Source organism: Haliotis rufescens, unplaced genomic scaffold (genome assembly GCF_023055435.1).
Source record: "Haliotis rufescens isolate VD_foot unplaced genomic scaffold, xgHalRufe1.0.p SCAF_2, whole genome shotgun sequence".
Classification (NCBI taxonomy): Eukaryota; Metazoa; Mollusca; class Gastropoda; order Lepetellida; family Haliotidae; genus Haliotis; species Haliotis rufescens.
The window spans coordinates 41,063,392-41,090,486 of record NW_025963890.1 but is presented as its reverse complement, the minus strand read 5'-3'; the positions used below and the strand labels follow the sequence as shown (position 1 = coordinate 41,090,486).

The 27,095-nt window shown below is 43.5% G+C and overlaps 1 protein-coding gene across 1 annotated transcript in view; it reads left to right on the top strand.

The window, feature by feature from the left end:
• Window positions 1–25,810, top strand: part of LOC124114495 (vitellogenin-3-like) — a 42,425-nt gene extending 16,615 nt beyond the window's left edge. Inside the window, exons 14-30 of the mRNA XM_046475085.2 lie at window positions 686–783; window positions 1,511–1,635; window positions 2,387–2,542; window positions 3,605–3,722; window positions 4,627–4,882; window positions 6,347–6,509; window positions 7,271–7,378; window positions 8,347–8,943; window positions 9,505–11,622; window positions 12,242–12,433; window positions 13,598–13,750; window positions 14,607–14,760; window positions 16,525–16,685; window positions 18,144–18,283; window positions 21,785–21,887; window positions 23,674–23,857; window positions 25,019–25,810. Of these exons, the coding sequence (XP_046331041.2) occupies window positions 686–783; window positions 1,511–1,635; window positions 2,387–2,542; window positions 3,605–3,722; window positions 4,627–4,882; window positions 6,347–6,509; window positions 7,271–7,378; window positions 8,347–8,943; window positions 9,505–11,622; window positions 12,242–12,433; window positions 13,598–13,750; window positions 14,607–14,760; window positions 16,525–16,685; window positions 18,144–18,283; window positions 21,785–21,887; window positions 23,674–23,857; window positions 25,019–25,296 (5,104 nt within the window). The 3' untranslated portion in view covers window positions 25,297–25,810. The remainder of the gene's footprint in view (window positions 1–685; window positions 784–1,510; window positions 1,636–2,386; window positions 2,543–3,604; window positions 3,723–4,626; window positions 4,883–6,346; window positions 6,510–7,270; window positions 7,379–8,346; window positions 8,944–9,504; window positions 11,623–12,241; window positions 12,434–13,597; window positions 13,751–14,606; window positions 14,761–16,524; window positions 16,686–18,143; window positions 18,284–21,784; window positions 21,888–23,673; window positions 23,858–25,018) is intronic.
• The last annotated feature ends 1,285 nt before the right edge of the window (window positions 25,811–27,095 follow it).

Sequence of the window (27,095 nt, the reverse complement as noted above, 5' to 3'; positions counted from 1 at the left end):
ATCTTTGTTTGGCGGTAGCGAGAATTAAGGTCTGATTTTAATGAGATTGATAAATGATGTACTTGTCGTTATCCAGCATGGCGTTCAGCTTCAAGGGGCTAAAACAAGGACAGGTCGTGAGTCCGGACCAGTACAGTCCACACACGTGTATGCACGTCGCTACATAAATGCAATCATCTTGAACGCGACGTTGAGCCCCATTTCACCTCCTGTCACAAACAAACGCTGAATCAAATTTCATACTTGTGTCCATTACGCTGTATGTCTCCTATTTAAGTACCGAGCACCTGTGACAGTTATAAAATGTGTAGGCAAGACAAACGCAGCTAACATTTATGTAAGGTGAGGTGAAGTTGGGTTTAACGTCGCGTCCAAGATAACTTCACTTATACACCGACGTGCATGCACGTGTGTGTGTGTGTGTGTGCGTGTGCGTGTGCGTGTGCGTGCGTGTGTGTGTGTGTACCATGCCGCAGTTTAGCATGAATGCCCCACTCAGACACAGTATACTGACACCGGGCAGTCCTTGTTAGTGAGCCCCTTAGTGCCGAGCGCCACAAGTACCATCTTATAACGTCTTTTGGTATGACGGGGCCGGGGATCGAACCCCGGACCTTCCGCTTTCCAGGCGGACGTTGTACCACTAGACCACGCTAGAGGTCTAACATTTGTGTTCTCATCCCAGCGCCATGGAAGCCGCCCGTGCCATCCACATGGCGCCGAGAGTTACCCCTGGACTACAGTACTCCGCCTTCCGCACCTTGGAGATGTACACTATAAGTCGTAAGTTATATTTTCGTAGAGTGAGTGGGTGTGTGAGTGAGTGTTGGTTTTACACCGCTTTTAGCAATATTCCAGCAATATCACGGCGGGGGACACCAGAAATTGGCTTCACACATTGTACCCATATGGGGAATCGAACCCAGGTCGTCGGCGTGACGAGCGAAAGCTTTAACCACTAGGCTACTCCGCCGTCAAACCTTTCATAGACCTCCAACTAAGGGACACCACTCTCTATAGCGAATTGTCTCCCCTTGAAGGTATAAAGAATCAACAGTTCAGGCAACTCACTTCAAGCGCCGTGATATAAAGGGAACATTTTTCAAAGCGGAGTTATCCCCAAGTCACTCACTCAACCAAGCGTCGGAAAAAGGGGTCATTCAGGAATCCTCTGGACCCTTGCTTCTTTGACGCGTTTGGCCCAGTCGTCATGGACGTAGTTATTAGCTCTGCAGTTTCGTCCGTGCGTGCAAAAAACCCATGGTCCTTGGTTCGACTAGCAGGCTCGCCCTGATTAAGATTCTCTGCATCACCAGACCCGTGCTTGTGGGTTTAACCAACGTAGTGAGTGTCTCAGACCTGTTTGCCTCCTAAATCGAGCTGACACGACGTGATATAAATGCAATACTGTTCAATGCGGCCAAATTCACCAACTTTCTAACAAGAACATCAGAAAGAACTAGTAGTCATAGTAACGTCAATATATATCCTTCTTTACAATGTTATCCAGCTGAGATCAGAGCCGGAGTTGGCGCCCAAGTCGCCATCATCGGTTCCAACAGTAGCATTGTTCCCAAGGCCATCAGCACCGTGCTTAACACCCACATCTTCGGCCTGTCCGCCAACATCCTGGAGGTAACGTGTCTTACTTCATCATTTCAGAAGATCATCTTAGAAAACAAACCCTTATAATAATTTGGAGATATCAAAAATAATATTTGAAACCTACGTGTTGTAAATGTACGTTACTTGATCAATAATGTTTTGAAGTTCACACTGAAAAAAACCCCAATCGATCTCATTAAAATCAGATCTTAGTTCTCGCTAATGCTAAACAAAGATCTGAGGACATTACAGGTCACGTCAGACCGACCTTGGGAGAATTTTGACCGACCAATGGAAGGACTGACAAGAAGTCGACATTAGCCAATAAGAAGGCAGCTTTCTCGGGCTTTATGGCACAAATTTCAAATTGGCGATTACGCTTTCAAACATATTTTGACAAATTCTCGATTAAAAATTTGAAACCTGAACAAAAGAACATCCCGGGATGGCAAATATATGGTCTAGATTGTATGGATTCAGTCGTTAAACCCGTAGCTATCGTTCGGAATACCCCGTGTTAAAGTTTTCGAGGTTGCAAGATTAGAAATCACATTCCGACTGTCACTTTCATAATCTGGTAAGCGACGCTCTGATTGGTCGGATGAAAGGTCGTTCTGACGTGTCCCCTAATGGGATGTCCTCAGAGCTTTGCTTTGCGGTAGCGAGAACTTAGATCTGATTTTAATGAAATTGAAAATCAATCAAACTGTTGATCCATCGTGAGAGTTATTGCATCACTATATTATTCTATCTAATGTGTCCAATTTCTGAATGTGTTCAGGTAGGCGTGTTTACAGAGGGATTCGAAGCCGCACTCGAGAAACTCTTCGGGCCTGAGGGCGTCCTAACAAACCGGAAGTCGATCCTTGACGTCTTTGCACCCAGAGCCAGAAGGAGTACGGATGCTACTGCCAACATCGAGGAACTCTCAAATAGGGCAAGTAGCAGTTGACACATCAGTTGTCGAGGTCAGACAACAGTACATATTCCCCTTTTTCTGGTTTCCAGACATAGTTACCATTGGTAATAGTCGCAGTTATTTTATACCACATTAATGCCTTCTTTACAATTCTTCATCTTCCCGAGGCAAGAGAGTTAACTGACTGTAAAAGTGCAGTTTCCATCCTTGCTGAATAAGGCCGGATTTCTGGGTTCGATCGTAGCACCACCAGTGGCTATTACGAGTTGTGTTCCTTCTATATCCCTCCTGTTGACCAATCAGGTTCCACCTCTGATATCACTTACATTTGCTTCAAACAAAATGGCGGCGCCCAGTGTAGAAGATCTGATCGATAATCAAGATCTGTATTGTGACGAAACGGGTCTTACCTAGTGAAGTGCATCAAATCACTTGAGCACCTTGATTAAAAACATGAACAGATTTGGAAAATATCTGTTGACACTATGTGGGCAGTTCACATGATTTGCGAAGCCTGCAATCGACCGAAATCTGCACGGCAGTTTACGAACCAGATGTTGATGTCGTGTGGCGATTTTGATTGGACTATGTATAGACTCGTTAGTCCAGCCAAAAGATAGATTAATAAGCCAACTCCATAGTCCCAGCCTAGTCCGGCAAGGGTGGAAACTGGACTTTTATAGTCTGTTAACTCTCTTGCCTCGGGGAGATGACAATTCTAAAGTTTAATTGTTTCATTAATGTATAATTTGCAACTTGTTAAAAAAACAAACTTATCAGTTGAGAAAATACAGATTACTTAGTATTTCCTGATCGTTGGCCGCGTTGAATTCTTAATAATTTACAGAATTACAGAAACCCTTTTATGGGATCCTTTTGGATCTTGTTGTGACGTCTTTGACTTCCATTCAACAATTATTTGACGTAAAACTTTAATCAGATCTGATTTATTACTTGATAAATAGAAACAAAATACTTTAAGAGCATATCAAGTCACATGATTACCTCACTTCCTGTGGTAGTCACTTTTAAGCTTACTGAACCGTAAAAATAATATTAAAAATAATATTCCCATTTTAGCTGAACGTGAAACCGAGACGTCTTCCTACTCCATCCGGTTCGCTCTACGTCAAGATGTTTGGGCATGAAATCCGATACTTCTCACTGGACGAAGCCTTGGAAAAATTGGCTTCTGCAGGTACATATTTCCTACCAATATATTGCCTTATTTCCAAATATGAATTCACTTAATGAATTACTTAATCATTTCCCCCAGAACTTGCTGATGAAAGTGATATTCTTGAATGAATGAGTGAGTGAGTGAGGTTTTATTCCAACAATATCGGGGTATTGAAGTAAAAGAGAGTGAATGTTGTACACATCAGTCTGAATTAGTCCAGCAATATCATGGCGGTTTGTAAATACTTGAGTAGATAATGGAAATGAGCGAGTGAGTGAGTTGGGTTTAACGCCGCTTTTAACAGTATTCCAGTTATATCACGGCGTGTCAGCTTAATGTGGGAGGAAAGCCCGAAGTGATGCATGTCTCAGACGTTTACCACCTCGGTGAAACCCACGAGCACGGGTATGGTGCTGACAAACCTAGAAACATAATCGGGGCGAACCGGGATTCGAACCCACAATCATAGGTTTCTGGCGTGCCCAAGGGACGCAACTCTGCACAGCGAATCGCGTCGCTTCAGACGACTGGGCCACCCGTGCCCCCTGCACTATATGATAAAATTGTCGGTTTACTCAAAATTGTGTTCATACGCGGTTTGATATTTACGATACGGAAACACACTGGCGATCACATGATCTCTATTAATTGACACTTTCATCTGGGGAACCGCAGTTCGCTTTGCAGAATATTGACTTCACAGTGTAGCATTGGCGTACCAGAAACCTACGATTGTGGATCCGAATTCTGTTCCTCTCTGATTAGGTTTCTAGGTTTGTGAGCACCATTCCACGCTGTGTGGGTTTCACCAAAGCTCTAAATCCCTAACACATGCATCGTGCTTTCAAATTACATCAAGCTTGTTTGTTGTGATATACCGCTCAACGCGACGTAAAACCAAACTCACTCACTCATCTCCCAGGCAAGGTGTCCTTGAGTTACAAGGAGACAGAGGCCGGCGTCGAGGTTCCAGTTGACGTCCACGAGTCTCTGTTCCTCGGAGACGCCGACATTCTTCTCCCAACGGAGGCGGGTATGCCCGTGTCTGCTAGACTCGCCGCCACTGCTGCCATCAAGGTCAAGGGCAATGTCATCGCCAAGGTCACCCCTGCACTGTTCGAAAGCAGACGGCAATCCGCGCCTGTTGAAGCCAAAGCCATTTTCAAAGTTCGACCAAGGTAACACATTGTGACTTTGAGGTGCGACACCATTAGTAGTCCTATTACAATTTCATTAAATATGAATGCAAACCATATCAACAATGAATGTCAATTTGAAGGTTGTTGAATAACTGAAGAGCAGTAGCGTAAATAAGCTTAAATGGTTTCAATATAAGTTTTGTGTAATTCATAAAATGGTATGTGTTGAAAAGAATCTGTGGTCTAACTGGGGGCGGGAAGGAAATGCGTTCATACCCTGTGGCCAGGCGCGCAGATTCTACACCATGATACATTCATACACCATTCATAAAGGTCATGCGCATAACGCAGAGGACACAAATCAGGCAAAGCTAAGCAACGCTGGAACAGGCGGAGAGTAGCTTGATGGGTGACCGTGCTCGTACGGTTTGACTCCCGAGGGTTTCGAGGTATATGGTCCTGACCCACACTGAATTATAAAACATGTATTACAAATCGTATCATAAACGTGGAGTGTCTCCTAAGTAAAGTGACGCTGATCTAAGTAAGCCTTTTACCCAGCGAAAAGGTACATGGTTGGGTGAGATGCCAACGAAAAAACCTTCTTGTACTTTAAAGGCAGAATGTATGAAAGTATACACTTGAAAACAGTATGAAAACGTTATTAGGCTGAAAACAGTCATTCAAACACTGCAAAGCTGAGGTCCAAAACGCAACTATAATAGTCGTATCAAATACATCACCATCGAATAACCATTTTTGGTTTCTTCCATTTTTCGCCACCATCAAACATGGGTGTACTTCATTTGGTCAGCAACCGCCTCCGTGGTCTAGTGGTAGAGCGTCCGCCCGGACAGCGGAAGGTCCGGGGTTCGATCCCCGGCCGCATTATACAAAAAAGGAGTTAAAAGATGGTACTTGTTGTTACCCTGCCTGGCGCCCCGCAGTGAGGGGCTAAAACAAGGTCTGGTCGGCTCGGAGTCAGCATACTATGTCTGAGTGGGGTATTCATGTTAAACTGCGGCACACGTGCATGCACGTCGCAATAATGTTTGACCCGGCGTTAAACCCCATTTCATCTCACCTCACCTTTTGCCCAGCAGTTTTGTATAATTACATAAACGTGAGGTTTTATGTACATATTGTCTTAGAGTGAGTGAGTGAGTTAATAAGTCGCATCGGCAATATTTCAGCCATATAGTGACTATATCAAATTATACAATACATCAATTTAGAATACAAACCTGCTGACAAAGGACAGTAAAAGAACTAGATTATCACAGCTGTAGGTTTCAAACTAGTAAATGACCATAAAACATGACAATTCATACAATACACTACAATACAATACAACGTAAAATTGGGCTATATATCACCAGCTACCTAAAGGTAGGCCACCATACTGGGGACCATGGGGACTTACAGTACCTTTGTTACCTGCATGGACTATTTTCTTAGAGAACACGATTCGTTGACAAACTGACAGTAGATACTATGTGACAGCGCTGTGATGGAGCTGAATGGATATCTCGCCGTGCACGCCTTCATGACGGGAGTCGGGGCTGGTTTCCGTATCAGAACCAAAGTTAATGCACCTCTGGAAGGCAGAGTAACCGCACATCTAGCCAGCAGGAAGATCACTGCTGCCATTGTTCCTCCAATTCAGGTGAGTCATTTAGGATCTGGAGTCCAAGTCGAATCATAATACTATTTTATACACGTTGAGTTGTTGCTCTTGCACATCCCATTTCATGGGAGCGTTTCGTCCGTTCTGCCAATCGTAGCTGTGCTGAAAGTATGATGGAGTGCTAGGGAGACTTCACTGTGTGGATATACTGTGAATGTTGCTAACAAGTATCCCTGCTAAACACAAACTACGTTTTCTACTGGACATAGCATCTGTTCGAAGAGTGGTTCGATGCCGGGCTCGTCCAACCAAAAGACGTTAAAATATGGTACCTGTTACCCTGCCTGGCATTCGGCATTAAGAGGATCAAACAAGAAGTGGAAAAAGTTTTCAGTGGGGTAGCACTACAAAACAGGCATTAGTGCGGACTAGTAAAGCAGCCAGCCTCACTTACGCACGCACTGACACTTAAAAGAGCTGGCCCGGCCGCGTCATATCAAAAGACGTTAACAGATAGCACTTGTTGTTACCCTGTCTGGCGCTCGGCATTAAGGGGCTAAAACAAGGACTGGTCGGCTCGGAGTCAGTATACTGTGTCTGAGTGGGGTATTCATGTTAAACTGCGGCATGGTATCTCAGTGAGCTAGCACTATAAATCGGCATCAGTCCGGATTAGTACACACACACACACACACACACACACATGCACGTCGCTATATAAGTACAATAATCTTGGACGCGACGTTAAACCCAATTTCACCTCAACTCACCTAAAGGAGCTGGTGTTATGTCATTTGCAGGAGGAGCCTCTAGTAGAACTGGATTGCTTCCCCTTGACCTTCCAAACCATCAACCCTGTGGACCAAGAGAAGATAATCGAGGTTGCAGAGGGCGCCAGAATAGTCGAGGTTGGATATATATTGGATATATAATACTCATTACAAGTGTATAGCATCAAATATATTCGAAAAATAAATAAAATAGCGACACAAACGTTTATTCAACTTGTGAGGTGGATAATATATAATACATAATAATATATAATAATATTGTTATAACTTGTTTCATCCTCAGAGAGGACAAAGATGGGTAATTATATATGATATATAATACCCAGACACAGAATGTTAAAAAAACGTTCTCAGAAATCATAATATTAGAATATTCCGAACTCAGTATACCGGAACCCAATCAAAGGAATGGAAACAAATCAGTTTCTTATAGACTGTTTATGAATGTGTTCATGAATTATAAAGTTGTACCAACTACATTATTATTACATGTTTACTCTTCAGATGGTGTCTAACTGACACTTCTGTTTACTATTCAGATGATGTCTGACACTTCTGTCTACTCTTCAGATGGTGTCTAACTGACACTTCTGTTTACTATTCAGATGATGTCTGACACTTCTTTCTACTCTTCAGATGGTGTCTAACTGACACTTCTGCTTACTATTCAGATGATGTCTGACACTTCTGTCTACTCTTCAGATGGTGTCTAACTGACACTTCTGTTTACTATTAAGATGATGTCTGACACTCATGTCTACTCTTCAGATGGTGTCTAACTGACACTTCTGTTTACTATTCAGATGATGTCTGACACTTCTGTCTACTCTTCAGATGGTGTCTAACTGACACTTCTGTTTACTATTCAGATGATGTCTGACACTTCTGTCTACTCTTCAGATGGTGTCTAACTGACACTTCTGTCTACTCTTCAGATGGTGTCTAACTGACACTTCTGTTTACTGTTCAGATGATGTCTAACTGACAGTTATGTTTACTCTACAGATGATGTCTACCTGACAGTTACTTTTTAGATGTTGTATCAGTTTCAATAAATCAATGCACTATCCATCCATTTATCACAGGATTTGGTCGAGTACGGCAACAACACAATGGGCCTGAACATCATCGCACGTGTCAAACGTGCATCTCCATACGGCAGTACCTTCGTCCCGTCTGTCCCCCTAGCTGGACGAGCTTCTGTACAGGTCTTTATGAAGCCCGGTCCTAGCCCACCAGAGGCTGTGATCTTCCAGGCACAGGTTGCCGCTGGCACCCCCATCAAACCATCTGGTGGATCAGCCAATGCTGCCGTCTCCAGCTGTGACTGCACTATTGGCCGTCTCACCCTTTGTTATGTATCCTGCGCAGAAGAGGATGTCACTGATCCCAAGGTCATCGAAGCTGCAGCTTCTCTGGAAGACTTCCCAGACCTCGCAACCAAGGATATCAGCATATCTGAACTTAAAGCCAAACTCCAGGCTAAGCTGGGCGATAGTGTCAGGCTCAGCCCTGTTGGGCACAAGTGGGGACTGATTGCCACCATCGATGCCAGCTCACCAACCACTCCACGAAAGGTCCAGCTTGAGACCTTATGGCAGTCTATTAATCGTGGACACATGCACCAGTTTGTCATGAGGGTTGCTAGAACGGCACTACCAGCTTACCCCATGCCATGGGAGGTGGGTTTGAAGTAACGATACCATTTATATACAAAAGCTTACGAAATCTTAGTCTTAACTTAGCAACTTCAGTTCTTAAAAGTTAACAGTTTTACTTATCAGGAGTAGCGTTGGTTCTACACGCCGATGTACCGGTTGAAATCTTGACATGGATACAATATTCAAAGATGTTATATATTGTGCCCCGTATTGGCTAGAATAGGGCTGAACAGATCATTCCCTACATAAAAGCACACACTTACCATGACACAGAAAATGATTTACCTGATCAACCACTTCTCCAGAGCCACTTTGTTTGAGCATACAATACTTTGAAACACGTTTAAAGAACCTCAGAAGAGGGTAATTGTGAATCACAGTGAATCATCGGCCAGTTGCAGATTATATCGAAAAACGTTTCTTGAAATTCAAATAACCTAAATTATATATATAAACGCATTCCTTATAAGGTGACGACTGGTGAATCTAATTTTTTGTTCACAATATAAACGTAATTAAAATGTAGGTTTGCTACCTTTATTTAATGTTAGTACATTTCCCATTCAATATCTTCGGTTCCAGATGATCACGCAGGTAATGATGCAGTACCCGAATCGCCTGATCGAGCCCAAGATGCTCCTGGACCCAAGCTATCACACTCAAATACAGCACGACCTCCAGTTCATGACTCGTTTTATGAGCCATCGCCCTGTGCTAGCACAACTCAACCAGACTGTTGTGACCATGCTTAATAGGAGGATACAACATCTTACTGGAACCCCCAAACCAGAGGTGATTTTGAGGAAGCTTGCATTCCAGCTCTTTGCCAGGGTGAACGCAACTGAGGTCCGTGCCCTGCTCCCTGAATGGAGAAACATTGTTGTACTTATGGAATGGGCAGGAGACGTATTGCAAAGGGCTGTCGATCCCATCTTTATCCTTAAGCATGTTGACACCATTGTTGCAAAACTTGCAGAAACAGAGAAGATCCAACTGTCAATCATCCAGAAGCTTCAGGCAATTGCACAGGATCCCCCTGCATCATCTCTTGTTGTCCCTATGCTAGAGTATTGCCTCACTGAACACTATGCAGTCCTTGTAATAATCACGAGCGTTTGTTCAAGAGCAGCAAAGATGGCCATTGTACCTGAAGCTGAGACATTATACTCTAAGGGCTTGCAGCTGATCACAAACCTCGATGAACAAATAATCCAACATGCAGCCATTCTGTCAAAGATTCCTCCCCCACCCGAAACTATGGAGGTAACTTTGGCAAAACTATGGCCAAAGTTGGAAAGAATAAGTGAGGCTCAATTTAGTGTTCTGAAGACTATCAAAGCAACTGGACAAGTTACATCGTTCCCATCATTGCAACCTGTAGTTGATGTGGTTGGTATGGCAAAGGAAACCATTCCCGTACTTGAGACTGTTCTTAAAACATCTGAAACCATTGATCTCAATATTGTTCCAGTTCTTACCAAACTTGCCGTTCAACATACTATGGTGTACCATGCACTGGACATTCTCGTCATGAATGCGGAAGTGATACCATCTCCAACAAACGAAAGCCAGTTCAGCCATGTCATGCGTGCCCTGAAAGCCCAAGTATCAGCGTTGACAATCACATCTGCCGTTCTGGTGAAGTTCCAGTACGAGCTCTATGCATTAACTCCTGTCCTCGCTGAGGGTGATTTGGCAGCTGTGAAGACACTCCAAATGGTTCAGCTGGCACTTGGTTTCGAGATGAACAGAGTTAGCGGTATGAGCATGTACACACCTTTCTCCAATTCTCTGGAAGTTCCAGAACAAGTTTTCTCGATCGCTGACGGTGTGATTGACTTTGCTGAGGCAGTGGCTACCAAAGTGGAAATAATTGCGGAAAAACTGATTTCGACGAATATTGAACCAACCATCAGCATCTTTGAGAAGGCCACATTTGCCATTTACCAGCTGAAGAGCGTTGTAAGGGAATTGAAAGTATACGTCAAAACCAATCTTTTCTACAGCTCGGAGATTGCAAGGAGCATTGATATTATAAGGAAATGCGATGCTGTCCTACTCACTGTTGAATCATTGGAAATTAAAACAACAACTGCTTTTGAAAAGATCTGGAGTACGGCGTCCCAACCAGAGGTCACAGGTGCCATGCCAATGTCCGCTGCTATGATGGAGATGGCAATTAGCGTAACATCTCAGAAGCAAGGAGAAATGAAGATTGAAATAGATCGCTTGGCTGCAGCTACCAAACAGGCGGCCATGACGAGCATACAACCGAAGATGGAGACAATACTTAATACATGTAGAGGTATCCAGGGCAAGATTGACTGGATCCAATTGTGGGGTCTTCCTCTTGGACATCTTAGTCCTATGTTTGCCCATGTGATCACTGTTCAACAAGAGGTCCTGAAAAGGTTGAAAGAGCTAGTGACATCTGCAGCGACGGAACTGGATAACGCAGTGGCTATCAACTTTGCGCTGGAGGACCTCCAGGGAGAGCTGGCCAGAGTTGTCATGATTGGTAGTGTTGAAATGAGCGACGTGAAGCCCATACCAGCCCTCAAGACCGGTGGAGGTATTCCATCTATGCCAATTAACCCCATAACCAACATGGCATCGAATTACCTTCCTCTTGCCATCACTGGCTACTGCAACATAACGTTTGGCAACATTGGCAGGACACCAAGGACGATCATTATGAAGGTACCAAACACATTTGAAAAATATCTTACAATTGGTTAGAATGAATTTATCTTGTTAAGAGATTCCTCTCTTCTATTGCAGTTCTTCGTTTATCATTGGGGGCGGTCGGGTAGCCTAATGGTTAAAGCGTTCGCTCGTCACGCCGAAGACCCGGGTTCGTTTCCCGACATGGGTACAATGTGTGAAGCCCATTTCTGGTGTCCCCCGCCGTGATATCGCTGGAATATTGCTAAAAGCGGCGTAAAATCAAACTCACTCACTCGTTAATCATTGTTCAAAAGTTTAGTGTGTTTAATGACAATTGAATGATCACTTGTGAGTTCAGCTTTGCGAGATATATTGAAAAAATACCAACCTGGATTGCGTCAGGCAACCATACAGAAAGTTGCATTCGGTTTTGAATGGCCTCTAAAAAGTAAATTATGTGTTCAGTCGTCATGTGGTTGATTATTGGCAAATTAATTGTCATAGTAAATCTACTTTGCAATAGCATAACAGTTTACAGGAAATAATACCCCTTTTAAAGTCATGAATGTATATAAATAAAATATATTTAACATCAGTTTAACGTATTGAACTATACAAGTTTTAATTGCAACACCCGATGTCAACGTTTCAGCTGTATGCAAGCAAGAGTATAGAGCAGCTGATATTTGAGAGCCAACAATTATGCCCTCTGGTCAGGGACGAAGGAGTAGAGATGGCCATTGCCCGTGAAGAAGCGGACGTGATTCAGGACGTGCCAGAACACCCCATCTACCACCTTCTGAACTCACTCCACCATAGACACATCATTGCAGAGTATAACCCAGTGCGTGCTTTTCCTGGGTCATTTTGTGGGGTAATGTGTGTGGGGGAGATAAACAGTTAATCATATCCCGGAAACGTTTAAAGGGGGACTAAGGTCGTGTTCATTTGTAGATGTAGCTCTTTTGGATCAGTTCATTCAAAAAACCACTTTGTCTGACAATTCTGGTTTTATTATCTATTTCATTCAAGCAATATCTAAAATAGTCTGATTACATAACAAATTCTCAATTTTACGTGGCTACTATTTACATTGTCAGTACAAACAATGACGATGGGAATTCTTTGGCTTAGTTTCCATTGAAGGGGAGCTATGCTCAGAAATCTGGTGACCAGTTCTGCCAAGGTCTAGATTGTGAAACTAATGGCTTGGTGAAGCAGAGACTTGATCTATGTGTATTTTGGCAATCATTAACTGCTACTTGATATAAACAGAATACCACCAAGAATCTATTGATATCAAACGCCATGCATACATATCCAGCCTGGGTATGTCTGAACTCCTACTCCCATCACCTCCATGTATGTGGTCTAACTGTTGTTGATGGCTGCCTATAACCCGGAATTTACTGCTTCATAGATACATATTATTATTTTAATTTTGATAGTACTGAACTGGTTTTTCCTCATTAAGTGTGATATCATGCTGCTAATTGCATTGTACTTTCTGTAAGCAGACATGCTTACCTGGTCATCACCGATGTTCTGTGATCCATTATTTTGCCTTTTAAGCCCAATGGAATCTGTTTGGGCAGATAATCGAGTCTGATTTTACTCTGGCGTTGACGTTCTACATGTGGTGACAGTTTTTCATTGCATACATGATTATCTCATGCCATAAAAGACCGGTGAAGATTAAAAATATAGGTCTTCAGCAACCCATGCTTGCCGTAAAAGGCGACCATGCTTGTCGTAAGAGGCGACTAATGGGATCGGGTGGTCAGGCTCGCTGACTTGGTTGAAGCATGTCATCGCATCCCAATTGTTTGGATCGATGCTCATGAATGTCAAGCACTGGATTTTCTGGTCCAGCCTCGATTATTACCAGAACGCCGTCATACAGCTGGGATATTGCTGAGTGCGGCGTTAAACCACAAACAAACAAACATAGCTTAAAACTTCTGATCCGGCGTAAAGCCTTGACTCACTCACTTACTCTTATTTCCAGGAGGACGTCACGGAGTGGGCGGATATGACTCTACATAAACTGACTCACTTCTTCACGGCATATCATTACTGGAACTCTGCTACCCGACCCGCTGTGGAGAGGAAACCCGGTCTGATCCACGTCATGAACGAAGCAAGAATTAACAATCCCGCAGTGAGTAACTTTTCTGTGTTACTATTAAGGGAATTGACAATCCCACAGTGAATAACTTTCCTATGTCACTATTACGCGAATTATCAATCAGTGAGTAACATCTCGCAGAGAGTAACTTTACTGTGTTACTATCAATGGAATGACAATACATGACTAATATTACCATGTTATTATTAAGACAATGGATAATCTCGCAGAGAGTAACTTTACTGTGTTACTATCAATGGAATGACAATACATGACTAATATTACCATGTTATTATTAAGACAATGGATAATCTCGCAGAGATTAACTTTACTGTTACTATCAATGGAATGACAATACATGACTAATATTACCATGTTATTATTAAGACAATGGACAATCCCACAGAGGGTAACTTTACTCTTATTATCAAGGGAATGGCAATCCCAACCCGACTAACTTCACCCTGCTACTATTGATTGGATTAACAATCACGCAAGGAGTACAAGGGAATTGACCATCCCACAGTTAGTAACTTTACAGTGTTACTGTTCAGGAAATTGACATTCCCACAATGAGAAATTTGATTGTAATGTGCTTCTATTCACATAATTAGCACACCCGCTTAATGTACTACGACATAACTTACCATGGAAGGAATAACCAATAGAGACAAAAGATCCCTCCAATAAATGTTACAGAAGTGTGAACCGAGCTAGTCAAATGCTACAAACATATTCTGGCTACAACAAATTGAAAATTCGCTGCCTGAGTCGCCCTCTACTTTGCTGTTGCTATTTCAAATGAATTACTATTTGTACCTGTGAACGCTCGGTATATACAACCAGCTAGCCTTCATCTAGCACCAGTAAAGGATGACTTGTGTGGCAGGGTGACTGGTTCATCATGACGCCTAACGCCACCACGGCTCTGTACGGAATCTGGACTCCCGTGACCGACATCCTCACCATCCCCGTCGCCATGACACGACCAGCGACGCAGAGACGGTTGATGCTGGCGCCGTACCTCGGACCCTATCTTCCAAGTAGGTTATTTTTGTTTGTTTTACGCAACATGCCAGCTATATCAGGCGGCCTGTACATAATTCAGTCTGGACAAGAGAATCCAGTTTTTGATATTATGAGCAACGATCTCCTCCAAACTTGAACACTCAATCCATTTAAACCCAGATCAGACAAAAATGGAAAGCTGTTAAAATGGTTTAGAAGTCAAAACAGAATGCAAGTATACATTTCATTTCTACACTGTATAAAATTTTCCTGATGCAGTCTAATATTGCCCGCTGAATTGAACCAAAAAATGGAGGTCAGAAGTATAATAAGAGAAAAATGCACACTCCACATCGGCAGCATTACCTCCCTTTGCTTTAATCAACAGCTTCACCACTCTCCTACCCAGAGTTCCTTGCGATCAACCTGGTACCTCTGCCACAGGCTAACAAGATGTGACGATTCGTCACATCTTACACTGTCTATTCAACAAATCACATTTATTTCACCCGTTTGTACACAATTAGATAAACATATGTCACAAACTGGTTATCTTTTTATTAAGAAAATATCCTAAAACTTGAAACAAAATTCCATTTGCGTATTTATCCTTTGTTTACATTGGTTGTACGGTTCCACGTCCGGTCATGGAAGCCCTTCCGAGATCTCGCGATACGACAACATTGATGTATAGAGATACATTACCATCACTGTTGCTGTTGTAGTGAGATATCTGTATAACTATGCAAAACAATCATTGAAGTTTTCCGTTAGGCAAGTCTGCTCTGATTGCAGAGTAATCACGTTTGTTTACAAACAATAGAAAGGTCTGGTCACCTGATACGCAAATAAGCCCTTGATAGTGGTGTACTACGTCATCACTACGCCGGATTGTGCAGTGGGTCATGTGACTGATTACAAGGCGCCTGAGAACGAGGCTTACTGGTCAGTCTTACGATAGCATAGGCTACTGGGGACCCATTTTAACCCGGAATTCAAACGGGGTGAGGTATTGTACTGATCACATCAGTATGTACAGAGGGCAAGGGTTCGAATCCCAGATTCGTCAAGAGTATTGTCCCTGAATTGCAGGGGCGGTCGGGTAGCCTTGTGGTTAAAGCGTTCGCTCGTCACGCCGAAGACCCGGGTTCGATTCCTAACATGGGTACAATGTGTGAAGCCCATTTCTGGTATCCCCCGCCGTGATATTGCTGGAATATTGCTAAAAGCGGTTTTAACCATACTCACTCACTCCCTGAATTGCCAGCATTAGATTCGACCTCGTGGGTTCACTAACTGGCGAACGTCGATTACAGTCTCACAAAGGGTTGGTTTTCCTTGTACATCGTAGCATGGGGAATATAAATATAAATGAAAATGTTGCAGTACGTTCTTTTCTTAATCACTTATATCGCTTTTTCAACACAGACCAGACACAGACAGGCTCGTACAAGACATCTGAAACAAAGATCCCTACTACCTTCTGGACATAACACATTATAAGTGCAGAACAGTTTGATTAGTGTGATGAAAACAGACATGCTTAACAGCATGCTCAACAGCAAAACAATGTCGAACCAACTAATCCACAAGTTCGACACTAGCAGACGGCGGCAAACCTGTAAATTAACCAGAAACCATAAAACTATAACACATGAATGAAAGAAGAGCAAACTGTAATATATAATATATATAACAGTCTAAATCACTTGCATTTTATACGCCACTGTACATTAAAGTGGCCTGGATATGATTGAACTAATGTTCCAAGCGTCGTTTAAACCAGAATTTCATTTCAGCTACCTGCAAGGCTTTCTTCAAGACTGTTCGCACGTTCGATGGTGTTGAGTACACGCTCCCCAACATAGGCACCTGCCCCGCCGTCCTGGCCATGGACTGCTCGCCTGCTAAGACTTTTGCGATCACAATGAGCACCACCACTGCCGATTACAGCCTAAAGGTAGATTCGTGACCAACTCGTGTTATTCCGGGACAAGCCGAATAGCAATTCGTGCCCCTCTCGTGGCCATTTTTGCGACCGGGTTCCGTCTTAGCGCAATTGTCAACTGATTCACATATATTTCCCTATATATTATATATATATTTCAAATGCAATTTAAAGCACATCTGGACATGCGGAATTATAGAGTATGATTGAACACATTTAACTGTGTCTTTGATATATTTTTAGATGCAAGACATATGTATAATCAAAAATTATTTCTGAGGGATTCTTTGACGAAGAACTTGAAATCATACGCGCATTCTGATTCGTTTGTCGTATTTTCGCACATAACATTCATCGATAGGGGGACGAGTCTTCTTGCAGGTTACGGAAAGGGGCGAGTGGTGACGAATGCCTAAAGGTAGATTCGTAAGAGTCTGGATTCTCAGTGCAATCCCACAGCAGTAAACATTTGCACGTGTCAGCTTTGAATAGTGAACTTCGTTTTGGGTGACTTATGATTTATACTGTATATGGTTTATAATTACATTCGTTAGTTCCGTTGCGGCAACTAGTCCCGTTGGTCGTGAGCTTAAATCCCAAATTCGTCCTGATAATGATCCAATTTTTTATCGACATTAAACCTATGCTCGTGTACGGCTTTCGTCACCTTCTCTCCTCCTATTGTAAACTGACACGCCTCGACAGGACTGATCTACTGTTCAAAGCGGTGTTTTAACATACCAACTTTCATTCGCGTCTTTATTGAAGTGCACTTTATGGAGTCAGTGTCCTCGACATGTATAAAAAAACCTTAGAAATCTCACACACACCCTTCACCTTTGACCCAAACGTGGACTGTTTTGGTTGTTTTTTTGTTTGCTGTTTAACGCCGCACTCAGCAATATTCCAGCTATATGACGGCGGTCTGTAAATAATCGATTCTGGACAAGACAATCCAGTGATTGACATCATGAGTATTGATTCACACGATTGGGATAAGATGACATGCATCAACCAAGTCAGCGAGCCTGACCATCCGATCCCGTTAGTCGCCTCTTACGACAAGCATAGTCGCCTTAACAGCAAGCATGGGTTGCTGAAGACCTATTCTATCCGGGATCTTCCAAACGTGGAATGTAAATGGTTCATCTTCTTGTACCGACGTCACACTCTTCCTGTGACTGATAAGATTATTGACAGAGAGGAACATTTCATGTTCAAGCTGCAAGTTAATTTATCCGACATTTATCTGACGTTCAAAAAGACGTTTCAATTGGAAACTGGGCTTTTATAGTCAGTTAACTCTCTTGCCTCGGGTTGATGCGCATCTCCTATGCAGGCATCAACTGCAGTCCTTTTCAAATTGAACACGCTACGAATAAGGCTCGTCTGCTACCTCACAACCAATTCATTGAGTGTATATGTGTGTTTTGCCTGAATGATGTTTAAAGAAAAATGCTCTGTGCACAGATCCTGGAGATTATTGCCGAGGGTAAGAAGATCCGAATGGCCGCCACTACAACCGGCGCGACTCTCAGTGTCAACGGAGACCCCATCACCGTCACCCGCACTACGCCCTACGTCCTTGAGAGGACGGTCAGCTATGGAGAGTGAGTGCACAGTAGCGGTCACACAGCATATCGCCCTTTGGCATTCGTGACCAACTCGTGTTACGGAAAGGGGCGAGTGGTGACGAATGAGCCCTTGGGATCTCCTTGCGGTCTGGCGAAGTAACTGTGGTAGACTTGCACAAGTCTATTAGCAATCATTATTAGTTAAAATCATAAGTTCTAGATTATGTAAATAATATCCCTATAAGAGACTGGAGTCCTTACTGTCCACATCTCTAGACTTTTCTATTAGGAGGTTAGAATTACTACACATCCATGGACTTTTCTATCAGTACAGCCTTGGAGCAAGGCTATAACTATGGGTGTGAACGGTAGTATCCGGCTTAGTGTTTCTGGGCGTCATGTGGGAAATCTACGGGTGTCTTGTGTGATGTCGCCGGGTGTCAGGCGTGGTATTACCGGGTGTTAGGCGTAGTACTACCGGGTGTTAGGCGTAGTATTACCGGGTGTCAGGCGTGGTATTACCGGGTGTTAGGCGTAGTATTACCGGGTGTTAGGCGTGGTATTACCGGGTGTTAGGCGTGGTATTCTCGGGTGTTAGGCGTGGTATTACCGGGTGTCAGGCGTGGTATTACCGGGTGTTAGGCGTGTTATTACCGGGTGTTAGGCGTGGTATTACCGGGTGTCAGGCGTGGTATTACCGGTTGTTAGGCGTGGTATTACCGGGTGTTAGGCGTAGTACTACCGGGTGTTAGGCGTAGTATTACCGGGTGTCAGGCGTGGTATTACCGGTTGTCAGGCGTAGTACTACCGGGTGTTAGGCGTAGTATTACCGGGTGTTAGGCGTAGTATTACCGGGTGTTAGGCGTGGTATTACCGGGTGTTAGGCGTAGTATTACCGGGTGTCAGGCGTGGTACTACCGGGTGTTAGGCGTAGTATTACCGGGTGTCAGGCGTAGTTTTACCGGGTGTTAGGCGTAGTATTACCGGGTGTTAGGCGTAGTATTACCGGGTGTTAGGCGTAGTATTACCGGGTGTCAGGCGTGGTACTACCGGGTGTTAGGCGTAGTATTACCGGGTGTAAGGCGTAGTATTACCGGGTGTCAGGCGTGGTACTACCGGGTGTTAGGCGTAGTATTACCGGGTGTCAGGCGTGGTATTACCGGGTGTTAGGCGTAGTATTACCGGGTGTTAGGCGTGGTATTTACCGGGTGTTAGGCGTGGTATTCTCGGGTGTTAGGCGTGGTATTACCGGGTGTCAGGCGTGGTATTACCGGGTGTTAGGCGTAGTACTACCGGGTGTTAGGCGTAGTATTACCGGGTGTCAGGCGTGGTATTACCGGGTGTTAGGCGTAGTACTACCGGGTGTTAGGCGTAGTATTACCGGGTGTTAGGCGTGGTATTACCGGTTGTTAGGCGTGGTATTCTCGGGTGTTAGGCGTGGTATTACCGGGTGTCAGGCGGGGTATTACCGGGTGTTAGGCGTGGTATTCTCGGGTGTTAGGCGTGGTATTACCTGGTGTTAGGCATAGTATTTCCGGGAGTTAGGCGTGGTATCACTGGATGTTAGGCGTGGTATTACCGGGTGTTAGGCGTGGTATTACCGGGTTTTAGGCATAGTATTTCCGGGAGTCAGGTGTGGTATTACCGGGTGTTAGGCATAGTATTTCCGGGAGTCAGGCGTGGTATTACCGGGTGTTAGGCGTGGTATTACCGGGTGTTAGGCGTGGTATTACCGGGTGTTAGGCGTGGTATTACCGGGTGTTAGGCATAGTATTTCCGGGAGTCAGGTGTGGTATTACCGGGTGTTAGGCATAGTATTTCCGGGAGTCAGGCGTGGTATTACCGGGTGTTAGGCGTGGTATTACCGGTCGTCAGGCCTGGTATTACCGGGTGTTAGGCATAGTATTTCCGGGTGTCAGGCGTGGTATTACCGGGTGTTAGGCATAGTATTTCCGGGAGTCAGGCGTGGTATTACCGGTCGTCAGGCCTGGTATTACCGGGTGTTAGGCATAGTATTTCCGGGTGTCAGGCGTGGTATTACCGGGTGTTAGGCATAGTATTTCCGGGAGTCAGGCGTGGTATTACCGGGTGTCAGGCGTGGTATTCTCGGGTGTTAGGCGGGGTATTACCGGGTGTCAGGCGTGGTATTACCGGGTGTTAGGCATAGTATTTCCGGGAGTCAGGCGTGGTGTTCTCGGATATGGAGTGTAGTATCTCCGAGTGTCAGGTGTTGTATGTGTAGGATAAAGCACGTCAGGGTATCTAATTTATAAAGAAAAAAAAGAAAAAAAGGAAACTGAAATTTTTTTTATCAACATTTTTATGTTTCAAACATACTTTCTACGTCCTCTAGGAAACGGGCGTAAAATCTCTGTTGCTGGCGTACGGTACTTCAAAAGGACATTCTTAAAAAGCATTGTGATTCATCAGAGCTTGGTTGCGTGTGTTCGATCCTGGGGAATATAAAAAAACCCATTTGTCATTCATTTTACATTTCATTACATTTTCTTCAAATGCAAAACAAATTTCTCGCGAGAAACATTGATACAGTGTGTTACAATATAAACGGAAGATGTATTGATAAAATATCCTCGGGATCTTATAACATATTATATAGCACATATTCCGGGATATTATATAAAATCGAGGGGAGATTGACACATGCCTATATACGAGATTTATTCCGACTGGAGAACAATAGGATGACGTAACTGGAGGTTTATAATGCCTGCTGTCAGGCATCTTCCCGAGGCAAGCGTGTCCACTAGCCTATATCTAAGCCTAGTTTCTACCCTTGCCACCATTCGTGACCGACTCGTGTTATTCCGGGACAAGCCGAATAGCAACTCGTGCCCCTCTCGTGGCCATTTTTTGCGACCGGGTTCCGTCTTAGCGCAAACGGGCAGACCTAAAACAATTGTCAGTTTGTTGCGAAATGGCTCGCATATATTTCCCCATATGTGACATATATTTCAGATGCAATTTAAAGCACTTAGGGACGTGCGGAATTATAAAGTATGATTGAAACATTTAACTGTATCTTAGGTATATTTTTAGATGCAGGACATATGTAAAATCAAAAATTATTTCTGAGGGATTCTTTGACGAAGAACTTGAAATCATACGCGCATTCTGATTGGTTTGTCGTATTTTCGGACATAACATTTATCGATAGGGGGACGAGTCTTCTTGCAGGTTACGGAAAGGGGCGAGTGGTGACGAATGCCCTTGCCACATCAAGGCCACTTTTCTTGGCTCGACCCTGGCGCCACCTCGCGTATATCACGAGTTGTTCCCCTTGTAATGAAAACGCGATAGCCAATCAGATCGCTGTTCTTATCTCGTACAGCTTCACAAAGATGGCGACAACCATACGATAGCCCAATCATATTTAGCACAGGAAAGTGGGCTTGATGTTGCAAGGGTGGAAACAAGACTTTGATAATGAGGCGAGTAGACGCTGTAGCCTCGGGAAGATGGCACGCCTGGTGCCCAGATGTCTTAGATAACGACTAAGTCTCCCCCTTTTGTTATCAGGCCCGCTGTTGCTGCGAAGGTTACTCTTGAACACTTCTACAACATTGAGCTGCCACTTCTTGGAATCCAAATCACCACCGACGGCAACTTCATCTCCGTCAAGGTGTGTATACTCTTGTAATTATAAACCCATTTATCCACTTTAAACAATACCAATATACTTGCACATATTGTATGACATCTTGAACACAAAAGTACTCACTTGGCAGTTCGGACAATGTAATATTTTCCTTGATTACATACTTTATAGAATATTAAACTCGTTCCAATTTCGTATCAAGCTTATGTTCCATGTGGAATATATTTTACCTGACATAAGTTCAAGAGGGACATAAACTTGATATGAAATGGCCACGAGTTTTGTTTCCCTTTTATGACCAATTACGACTTAATGAATAATCATCAAAATCACCTCATATCCATGTATCCAGATAATGGGGGCGGTCGGGTAGCCTAGTGGTTAAAGCGTTTGCTCGTCACGCCGAAGAGCCGGGTTCGATTCCCGACATGGGTACAATGTGTGAAGCCCATTTCTGGTGTCCCCCGCCGTGATATTGCTGGAATATTGCTAAAAGCGGCGTAAAACACATATTTGTCAATATTGACCGTTACAGCAACAGGGTCGATAAATGGTGTCTACATGGCGAGCTATAATAAAACATGAACATTTTATAAGCTTGAAGTTATGTATCCTCACGGTATAAGAAATGATGAAACGTATGAAATGTGTCATTATTGTTATGTAATATGTTCTTATCTTTACAGATAGATATTTCATTCGGTATTTAAGGCCATTGTACTGTTACATTTTCAGTTTCATTTGTTTAGTCACGTGATATACATGGTATATAAAAAAACTGACAGAGAATATATCTTTCAACAATATGGCCAACGAGCGTATAACAGAGTTCTTGGAGTTTGTAAGACTGATCATTAACATATTGTTTTTATGCCTATTGTTAAACATCGGAATATTCTTTTCTCTAAGATGTTCACACTTATCACATACTAATAAAACATGAAATTCATCCTCAATTTCTCCTAATTTGCAGTTTTCACAGCTACCCATTTCAACGTCCCTTTTTTTCACATCTACGTCTAAAGTTTACACTGAAATTGTGTAATGACACTGAATTTACATAATGCCCCAACAAGCGGTTTATCATCTAACATACTTATCTACTTCTCTTGTTCTACAGCAGACTTGATATCCTTGTAATGGCTGAGGAGACGTGATGAAGATATACTATCATGCCAGTTTTGGCTATACATCTCCTATAACCTTTGTTTAAAAGAGCATAAGAATACATCTGTACCCCGTAGATTTAACGTCAATATATGAAGACGTAGACATATGAAATATTTCCTTATCCTTTCTCCACATACTTATGAAATAAGAAATGATGAAGTAAACCGTTTTTGAACGAAAAGTTTAAATTGTTTGAAAATAATCCTAAGATATATAAATAAACCTCTGTTTGTAAAGACGAGTAATAGAGGTTAAAACTGGTCTTTAAAAAACAAATATATTAACCAATATGAATTCTTAAATTAAAGACCCGTGAAGATCTGGGTTAGAATAGGCCTTCCTACCCATGCTTGCTGTAAAAGGCGACTATGCTTGTCGTAAGAGGCGACTAACGGAATCGGGTGGTCAGGCTCGCTGACATGGTTGATGCATGTCATCAATCCCAAGTGCGTGTATCGATGCTCATGATGTCAATCACTGGATTGTCTTGTCCAGAATCGATTATTTACAGACCGCCGTCATATAGCTGGAATATTGCTGAGTGCGGCGTTAAACAACAAAGAAACAAACAAAATCTTTAATGAAAAAATAGTTTCCTTTATCATGCCTGAATGTGTTTCTTATTTTTTTAAACTTCTAGGCATCCCCGTTGTTCAAACTGAAGACTTGTGGCTTGTGCAGCAACATGGACGGTCAACAACGTCACGAGTTCGAGGCACCTGACGGAGCTGTCTTCAACTCCCCTGAACCCTTCATTTCGAGCTACGTTATCAAGGGAGCTAACTGCCCTCGTCCAAACTTGCCTCAGATCATTACTAGAATGGGTAAGATGTAGCCTTTATCTAATGTGCCGCGTATAAGAAAGTATACACCCATGTTTGATAGTGGCTAAAGATGAACCACGAAATCGTTGTCAGGTGGTAATGTATTTGAAGAAGGTTATAAGTTTGCTTTTTCGGGTTGGCTGTTTTTTTAGCCTACTGACGTTTTGATACCGTTTGTAATTGTTTAGTCAAATCCTATTTCCAAGTGTATACTTTCTCATGCCCGGCCCAGTTTTGAATTGAAAGACTTTGCTTCTAAAATAACGTCCTCGTAAAAAATCATACGGTTTTTTTTTTTTATAAAACTCACAAACATATAATCTGTCTATTAGTCAAACATAATCTAAGAGATCTCGTTTAAGTTTATGTTTACGTGTTATTTTACTAAAAAAATAAATGAGTTTGTTTAGTGTGTTTTTATCATGTTGAATACATGACCAAAACTCCGCAATATACCCGCAATACCTCTTAAAATGGCGTCACAGCCAATTCACTCACTCACCAACCCTAGTCTGCCGAGTAGGAACTGGTCACCATCAACCATTGCATGTAGGTAGAGGCGACTTAATGATCGGGTGACCAGGCTTGGTGACCTGGTAGATTGCGTGTCATATTGTCCCCAAGGCGTGGAACGATTCTCCCAATATCAATCACTGGATTGTTAGGCCCTGGCCGCCGATATATTGGTGAAACGTTGTTGAGAGAGGCGTTAAACGACGCAAGAAACATGCAAGACGTCAACGCTAGAGAATAATCTCGATTATTTGCCGAAAAGAGATCCTATTGGGCGTAAAAGGCAACTAGTGGTGAAAAGTATATGAATGGTTGGTTGGTTGGTTGATTTGTTGTTTAACGCCGCTCTCAGCAATATTCCAGCTACCTGACGGCGGTCTGTAAATAATCGAGTCTAGACCAGACAATCCAGTGATTAATATAATGAGCATCGATCCACGCAACCAACTCAGCGAGCATGACCACCCGATCCCGTTAGTCGCCTTTTACGACGAGCATAGTCGCCTTTTACGGCAAGCATGGGTTGCTGAAGACCTATTCTATCCCGGAATCTTCACGGGTCGTATATGAATGGATCAATGGAAATCAGTGATGACACCAGGCGTCAACAAACAAACAAACACAATCATCATGTGCATTTCATTACAGAATCAGCCTGCGCACCGGTGGAGGCTCCAATCGTCAAATACCGCAAGACGGAGGGTGAGATCTGTTACTCCACCACCCTCGTCAAGCGTTGCCCCAGGTCGTGCAGAGTAGGACAACGCAGTCCCGCAGATATTGGCTTCCACTGTGTGCCGAAACGCAGCAGGGAAGCCAAGGCGATCCGCCGACTCATCAACAGACGCGAATACGCCAAGGTGGCCGCACTCCCCGTCAGTGCGCGCTACCAAGTCATCCAGCAAGTCACCTGTCTCAGCAGCTAGTGATGAAACCATCCAGACCGCCCACGACCTTGAACTTAACATGAAGGTCATTTGTGTTTGAGCTGCGTGTTGGTACCAACTGGGTACAGTGTATTTAATGAGCTGCAACAAACAAGCATTTTAAAAATTAACCTGTTTAGAAAACTACATAAATGAAGGATTTGGAATGATTTCGCAAAGCGACAATGGTGCCGGTTGACCGTCGCCAATTGATCAACGACGCAAAGTATCACTCACTTTTATGAAATAAAAATAAAAGGTCAACTCCTTTGGAACTCTCACCAGTCAATGTCGATGTTTAATCTGCTCAATGCAATACACTGTACTCAATCAAAACATTGTAATCTGTTGCTCAAGTCATGAAGTGACCTGATACCATCGCAATGATCTGTCTCTGCCTGTCAGTCTGTCTGTCCTCGTCGCTGTCTGTATGTCAACACCTTCGTTGTGGGTGTTTGTGTTCGCGTCGTCTCTGATTGTCTCGTCCAATAAATGTGCTTTGCAAGCAAAGTGATACAACCTGTTTGTTATTTATGCTGGTTCAGTCTGACCCATGCTCTTGCCGGATCTGTGGCATCGAATGGTCTCAAGTTGCCAAAGTCTGTCCTTAAAACGTTGCTTTGAAAATACACACAACAATGATATACCTTTGTGTCTGTTGCCAAGACACTTCAGGATTCAGAACATCTGAGGATTACTGTTGCATTCTGGGTGTCAAGTCCCCATCAAGTGTACTTGTCAGTGTATAAGTTCCTTGAATATGTTACTTTAAGGTGTACAATTGACTTGCCAGTGCATGTGTTTGTGACAGGTGCCACAGGCGGGCACGATACGCTCACCTTTCGCGAACACCTGGTGTCATCACTATTTGATAGTGATTCATAAACACATGCACATGACATGGTCGGAATCGTACAATCGACTCAGCTTTTAGTAGAGATGTCTTATCAATATGGAAAGGCTTTTGTCGCTGTTTTATCAATGTGGTCAGATCAATGAGTATATGATACTACATAGGATTCAGCAGGTAAATACGTTTCATCATCGCGGGGCGGTCGGGTAGCTTAGTGGTTAAAGCGTTCGCTCGTCACGCCGAAGACCCGGGTTCGATTCCCGACATGGGTAAAATGGGTGAAGCCAATTTCTGGTGTCCCCCGCCGTGATATTGCTAAAAGCGGCGTAAAACCTCACTCACTCACTCACTCACTCACTCACTCACTCACTCACTCACTCACTCACTCACTCACTCACTCACTCACTCACTCACTCACTCACTCACTCACTCACTCACTCACTCACTCACTCACTCACTCACTCACTCACTCACTCACTCACTCACTCACTCACTCACTCACTCACTCACTCACTCACTCACTCACTCACTCACTCACTCACTCACTCACTCACTCACTCACTCACTCACTCACTCACTCACTCACTCACTCACTCACTCACTCACTCACTCACTCACTCACTCACTCACTCACTCACTCACTCACTCACTCACTCACTCACTCACTCACTCACTCACTCACTCACTCACTCACTCACTCACTCACTCACTCACTCACTCACTCACTCACTCACTCACTCACTCACTCACTCACTCACTCACTCACTCACTCACTCACTCACTCACTCACTCACTCACTCACTCACTCACTCACTCACTCACTCACTCACTCACTCACTCACTCACTCACTCACTCACTCACTCACTCACTCACTCACTCACTCACTCACTCACTCACTCACTCACTCACTCACTCACTCACTCACATCATCGCCTTATCCAAACA